The sequence below is a fragment of the Quercus lobata genome, chromosome 11 (genome assembly GCF_001633185.2).
Source record: "Quercus lobata isolate SW786 chromosome 11, ValleyOak3.0 Primary Assembly, whole genome shotgun sequence".
Classification (NCBI taxonomy): domain Eukaryota; kingdom Viridiplantae; phylum Streptophyta; class Magnoliopsida; order Fagales; family Fagaceae; genus Quercus; species Quercus lobata.
In genome coordinates, this window is record NC_044914.1 from 27,272,357 (window position 1) to 27,279,702 (window position 7,346).

General features: G+C 37.7%; 1 protein-coding gene across 1 annotated transcript; it reads left to right on the forward strand.

Moving 5' to 3' along the window:
* The first annotated feature begins 3,333 nt into the window (after window positions 1–3,333).
* LOC115968322 (alcohol dehydrogenase 1-like) lies at window positions 3,334–7,093 on the forward strand. Its single transcript, XM_031087686.1, has 10 exons — window positions 3,334–3,698; window positions 4,453–4,589; window positions 4,711–4,757; window positions 4,904–5,229; window positions 5,310–5,392; window positions 5,561–5,636; window positions 5,749–5,810; window positions 5,902–5,997; window positions 6,090–6,251; window positions 6,764–7,093. The coding sequence occupies exons 1-10, from the start codon at window positions 3,659–3,661 to the stop codon at window positions 6,878–6,880; spliced, it is 1,146 nt and encodes a 381-aa protein (XP_030943546.1). The 5' UTR covers window positions 3,334–3,658; the 3' UTR covers window positions 6,881–7,093.
* The last annotated feature ends 253 nt before the right edge of the window (window positions 7,094–7,346 follow it).

Sequence of the window (7,346 nt, forward strand, 5' to 3'; positions counted from 1 at the left end):
TGGAAAGAATTTATTGACAGCCCACTCCTCCCAAAGAATGAAGGGACGGTTACCTCCAGAACTCCCTGAAGTTCCCTCATAGGACTCCTCGTCACCTTCATCTACATTCCCGTCACTATCAATCTCCTCGTCTCCCCCCTCGACTTCAACCTCACTTTCAAGTAATTTTTTATCTCTTCTTAGTCGTATGCTTTGTAAACCAATTTCCATAATCTTCTTACACCCTCTATTTCAATCTTCCCTCTAGCTTCTGTTTTGTTCTTTTGACCTAATAGCTGGTATCAGAGCCCGTGATCAGTTTCACTCTCCTTTGATTAGTATATTTGATTATTGTCCTGATTAGTATGCTCTGTGATTTATAGTTGCCACAATTTGTGGATCCTCTGTATTAATCACATCAGAACACTGGATTTGATAATCAAATAGAACACTAAGGGGTTTGCTTTTAAAGATTTTAAAGAATCTGCTTCTCCAATAGTAACCTTGTGGACGTTTCAACCTAAAATTGGCATCTTAGTCCTGTCAGGTCTTTGGTAAACAGTTCTATCTGAAAGAAACTATCATGGCAAGTTCATCCTCAGAAGTCATTGATACCACTAAACCTGCCTTTGATCTTTCCCTTTGAAAATCCACTACAAATAGGTTAGATTACCTGTATGAAATTTCTCATGTTCCTGAAGATAGTAAAATCCCTATTACTGACGTTTCTTTTCCTGACGACTCAGAAAAGCCATCGGACTCTTGACCTGAGCCAAAAACTTCGTCGTAGCCCGCTCCATCGCGGACTGACGACTGGTCACTCGACGTGTCACTTAACATCTGATTACCTACAAGTGACGGATCCACTCTAAGTGCCTAGACTGACGTCCTTAATAAGAAATTGTTCAGGCAAAATAAAAGTGCAAAGAAAAAGGGAAGAAGAACTTACAGATAAATAGATCTTGAATGAATAAAACGACCTTGGAAGTGACGGTGTTGATAATAGCTGACAGATCAAATCGGAAGTAAGGGCGACAAGTTCTCTCTTAAAAAGTCAGCAAGGTTGAAATAGAGAAATGAGGAAAAGGACATGATATCTATATAGAAGGAAAAATGCACAGAAGGCGAGGCGACGCCCTTGCCCAGAATCGAGGCCAACAAAAGCGCGCCACGCATTAAATGGCTTGCGGCTCGAGGAATCATTCATAAATGGTTTTCTCAACCTTATGAACCAAAAGATAGTCAAGTCATAAACTCCACATGCTGACGGTGTGAGGCGTCAAGCATGTAGAGTAGGGGGCAGCTGATGAGGATAAAAAATAAGCCTAGTCATGCGGAACATAAAGCTGACGGTTTTTTAGTACAATCCTTCAGACATAAGCAGACGATGTTGTTATGGCTGACGGTTATCGGTCAGCTGGCTCTAGGAAAAGTGTTGGATATACTTTAAGGCTGACAGCACTATTAGGCCAACGCCCAAAAAGCTGAAGGAAGCAAATCAAGCTGACGGTCCGAACGTAAGTTTACTTGCTATCCACGTTACATATAAGGAATTGTCTTGCTTCCCACGCTTGATAATATTCAAGGGATCCCTATAAGAAAAAGATCCTGTAAAATACGCCCAAGAAGACTCCTATAAGGAAAAGACTTCTACTCCAAGGAAAAGGGGGGGCAACCCTTGCTACTATAAAAACCCAAGCACCCTCACAAACCGAAGTACGCATAATTTACCTTCTCTAGCACTCTTGAGTGGTGAGAATAGTTCTGACTTGACCTTCGGAGGGTATTTGGCCTGTACCATACCGGTACTCTCTGTTAGGTAGTTTCTTTTCGCTGTGCAAGTGCTATTTGGGGTGCGCGAGGACCATGTGGCTCATTGGTGGTATTTTCAGCATCATCAAATGAGATCAACTAAGATTTTTTTTTTTTTTGGTGGGGAAGGGGGGGGGGGGGGGGGGGTTGGGAATGAGAAAAATATTATAAAAGATAACTAAATTGCACTAGTTCTACATAACAATGACTCAGAAAAGGTCTGCATGAAGTAAATAACAATGCTTGACATGTGGTTGTAAAAGCTTTATAGTAAGGACCTACTAATTTAATCCACAGGTTGTTGAGGTCCTTTAGAATAAGATTTTTGTTAATGTCAAAGGCCACTTGTCGCGCATCAAGGATCAAGTTAAATGATTAAATTGTTAATTCTGTCGGCTACCATTTAGAGCCTATCATGAAGGCCCGTGCCTGGCTGCTATCCTAATGGTGTACCCAAGCTTCAAAAGAAATTTAGAACCCAACCAACCCAAACCCACAAAAGCCACTCCCAAGTGTTACGAGAGTTGGGTTTATGGGGTTGGTGAGTTGAATGCACCGTCTGTGAGTAAAGCTGTTCTTTTATTAAGAGATTAAAGGTATGGCCCGCAAAATGAGTCAGTGATGGGCCTTTAAAGGAGAATATCCATAAAATTATTGAATAGATATGATAGGAGGGAGAGATTTCAAGGCCTATCCTCCAAAAGGCCCAGACCATATCAGTCTTTGGGTTAGTGACTTTATGTGAATTTTATTTCGGATATTGCTTATTGAATGCAACCAATGTTTTGGGCAATGTGTGCAATAGATTTTTATCTTTTACTAAATTTTTATCTGGAGTGGAGTCCCAAAGAAATGGCTTGTTGAGATGGTCTCAAACTTAGGCTGTAAAAAACATGCATTGCACAAACTATTTCCAAAATGAATCTTCTAAAGGAAGCCGAATTGGCCATGCCGTGATTTTCTCTACTCTTTTTACCATAAAGTTTCGGGAGAACTAATTCTCAAATTATGTTTTTCACACACCCCAATGAATATATGCTCTCCCAAAGCGTGAAATATGCTCTCCCAAAAAGCAAAGCGTGAAATATGCCCTCCCAAACCGTGACACAACTCACGTAATTTTATGCCATAACTTGCCACATGGCGAGTTGTGATTGATAAAGATGTATCCTCACATAACCTACTGACATATCCTTACCAATCATAACTCGTCATGTGGTGAGTTGTGGCATAAAATTGTGCCAAAGGTTATGTCCCTAACATAACTCTTTTTTTTTTTTTTTTTTTTTTTTTTTTTTTTTTTTTTTTTCAGGAACATGCAACCTTTTGCCTTTAATTTCAAATTCTCAGAGTTTGTAATCCACAATTCCACATATACCTTCAAATTTTATTTATTTATTTTTGGGCTGAATAATCCACATAGATAAGATGATAGATAGACCTACTTTAAAATGATATTATAAATCTGTTAAAACTCTTAAACAATGGGGTTTGTATATAATTCTTTAGTATTATTTCTTTGTCTAGACCCTTTGACTCAAGAGAAGTACCAATCGGTGCGTTTTGTAGAGAAAACCAGCTGCTGGGAATCAAGAAAGCCAGATGCTAGAAAGTAATAAATAAGTTTATCAAAACAAGGAAACATAAATAAGCCAATGCTGTTTGTTGTTGGTTTTGAAAACCAGCGGTATCACTTTATGGTTTTGCCCCCCGGAGTTGGAACCTTATTGGAAGGCAAATATGGGGATCCTGTGTGTTCTAAACGCTATATATACCCTCATAGAGCATACCCATATCTCCACAACGATTCAAAGCAATCTGTGATCAAACATCAAAGTCAAGAACGAGTTAAGAAAAGTAAAAAAACATGTCTTCAACCACTGCTGGTCAAGTCATACGTTGCAAAGGTACTACCTTTTCATTTTTTCTGACATTCTTTGTTGTTGATCTTGTTGTTGTTTCCTAGTTTTAGTCATGTGATTGTTCAATGGGTTTCTTTCCATTTCTTTGTTGTTTAATATTCCATTTGTTATGATGATCTCAACTCTTTGTCCCTTGTTGGGTTGTCACTTTTTCTTTGTTTTAAAGGGTTCTGTTTGATTGCTAAATCTTGAGCTGTTTCCAGTTTTAGGATGCGCTATGAGCTTTTGTCATTCCCAAAAACTAGAATTTTTTGGAATAGGATATACTCTTTGTGTACCAAAAATAATAATCAATACAGCAACATGTTTTGCTTTTGATTGTCCCATACAAATTGAACTCCTGTGTGTTTGACACAAGATAACAACGAGGAAAAACAGTAGCCATTAGGAACAGAGCTACTTCAGAAGTTTGAAGCAGGTACCGGAATTGACTGAATGTGACCGTCCATTTTCTATTTTCGTCTTTGTTTAGGATGATACATTTGTAGTTTGTAAATAAAGTTTCTCTAAGTTTAGGCTTTACATTGCAATTTCAGTATGAAGTCCAAACAAGCCAGGTTTGTCCAATGTTTTAGTATAAATTTGAGGGCATTCCTTCTTTGTTCTTAACAGTAGTCATACTTTTTAGCTTTCCCCAAGCAGGCAGTTTTATGTTTTAGCAGTGTCAAAGCTGCATCCTATTTATGTTTATGTTGTTTTTTTCTTTGCCAATTAATTATTTGATGAATGTGCATTGCAGCTGCTGTGGCATGGGAAGCTGGAAAGCCACTAGTGATAGAAGAAGTGGAAGTGGCACCACCACAGGCCATGGAGGTTCGTCTCAAGATCCTCTTCACCTCCCTCTGCCACACAGATGTTTACTTCTGGGAAGCCAAGGTAATCACATTTTGATCATATATATATATATGATTTATGCGTGTATAGAAATGCATTGTTCTGGTGAATACTTATTTTCTGTGCTAGATAGTCTTAAACCAATTGATTTTTGAATATGCAGGGACAGACCCCATTGTTTCCTCGCATATTTGGTCATGAAGCTGGCGGGTATGGATATTTCAAGAAATGAAAAAAGATTTAGAACATACTAGTTACAATCAAATAGTTTTAATTGTGTTTCAGTTCCTTTCATATACAATTGAATACATTTATCTAAATATATAGTTGTCTTTCTGGTCATTTTGGTATTTTAGGATTGTTGAGAGCGTTGGTGAGGGTGTGGCAGACCTCAAACCTGGTGACCATGCGCTTCCTGTCTTCACTGGGGAGTGCAAGGAGTGTCGGCATTGCAAGTCAGAGGAGAGCAACATGTGTGACCTCCTGAGGATAAACACTGACCGAGGCGTGATGATCAATGACGGCAAGTCCAGATTTTCTATTAATGGACAACCAATTTACCATTTTGTTGGGACTTCTACCTTTAGTGAATACACTGTGGTACATGTTGGTAGTGTTGCCAAAATTAATCCAGCTGCTCCTCTGGACAAAGTTTGTGTTCTCAGCTGTGGAATCTCAACAGGTCGGTTAAAAACCGTATGAATTTATTTGCATGATAGTTATTTGATCATTTCTCTTATTGTTGAGAATTGAGTTCTGTAGGCCTTGGTGCTACCTTGAATGTTGCAAAACCCAAAAAGGGATCGACTGTAGCTGTTTTTGGACTTGGGGCTGTTGGACTAGCTGTGAGTCTCTCCTATCTTCTAATGCAGATGACTTATTTGATATGGCTCTTTTTTGGAATTGCTGCTGCAGCATTACTGTTTCTAGTATATATATACATATATATACACGATTAGCAAAATAAAAACATATATACACACACACATGATTTTATGGTTTTATGTGATTAGGCTGCTGAAGGGGCTAGAATTGCGGGTGCTTCAAGGATTATCGGTGTTGATCTGAATGCAAAGAGATTTGATGAAGGTATTGTGATACTTGGTGCTATCAAAATCTGATGATATAGTATGGAATGCTTGAGGTGCTGGGTTTTCATTTATTAGTCTTTTATGTTCATTTTCCTTGTTGTTGTCAACAGCCAAGAAATTTGGTGTCACCGAGTTTGTGAACCCAAAAGACCATGACAAGCCTGTTCATGAGGTTGGTTTACTTTAAAATGCTAGAAAAATTTTTCCATGGTGAAGGTGAAAACAACTTTCACAGCTTTTCTAACTTTCTTTGACTTCTTTAGGTGCTTGCTGAAATGACCAATGGTGGAGTTGATCGAAGTATCGAGTGCACTGGAAGTATAAATGCCATGATTTCTGCATTTGAATGTGTTCATGATGTAATTTCCCACAATCTCCTGTTCATGTAATAAATAGATTTTATCTCTAATCCATTCTTCTAAAATCTGTCATATGGTATGTTTCTTTGCAGGGATGGGGTGTTGCTGTACTTGTTGGTGTCCCAAACAAAGATGATGCATTTAAAACCCACCCAATGAATATCTTGAATGAGAGGACTATCAAGGGTACCTTCTTTGGCAACTACAAACCGCGGTCTGACTTGCCTTCGGTGGTTGAAAAGTACATGAATAAGGTAAGCTGAATTTCTTATTGAAAAATAGAAAGTATAGATTAGATCACTTTGCAATCCGCATATAGGATTACTTCTTTTACTTAGAATGCTAGTTTCTGTACACGTGATTGACAGCAATTTTAATCAAGAAAATGGTATAATGGTCACTAGAAGCTCTAGTGGCCTCCATGGTATACCTTAATTAAGTACTCATTTGAATGCTTTAATCTTGCCTCAAGATCCGACAAGAGTTGAGGAATAGACAAAAGATAAAAATATAAATCCAAAAAGTCCAGAGAAATTATGCTTAACTCCAAAAGGGAATAAGACCATCTTTTTTTTTTTTCCCTTTAATTCCTCCTTCTTGTCTGATTGTTCTTGCTTTCAAGGTCTTCTCTTTCCTTATTTATGAAGAATTACCTTTACATGGCTTGTATTTACTATTTAGAAATTCATGTAATTTATTCCGCTTCACCTCTTTTCTTTGTTTTTTTGGTTAGTTTTGTCAGTCTAATTGTTCTATATTGTGGCAGGAGCTTGAGCTAGAGAAGTTCATCACCCATGAAGTCTCTTTCTCAGAAATCAACAAGGCCTTTGAGTACATGCTTACAGGTGAAGGCCTTAGATGCATTATCCGCATGGATGCATAGAGCAGGATTGAAATGATGAGTATTTCTGAGTGTAATTGAAGAAAATAAACTTTTACTCACAAATGAAATTAGCTTCTGGTAGGATAGTTTGGAGCGAAGTCTTGTTGTGTCTCTCTTTAGAGTGCTGTAAAAGAATTGAAATTTCTATTTTCCAGATCCTTTAAACCAAAATACTTGGTGAGTTTATATTGAAATTTTTGCATGTTTTCTTGTCTCTTCGAATTACCAGATGATACTTATTATTCATCAAATAAAATGACACACTTAGTGCAAACATAGGTTAATTTATATGTACAAAATATATGAAATTATTGATTTTAAGATTACTGGCGAGCTGAAGATTATATATATTCCAAAGCAGCGCAGTGCCTATGGTGGATACTCACCAAAACAATTCTCCATTAAAGCAAAACAATTCTTATCATCCTCTCACATTCAGTATTCTCATCAATGTTTTAAGCAATCT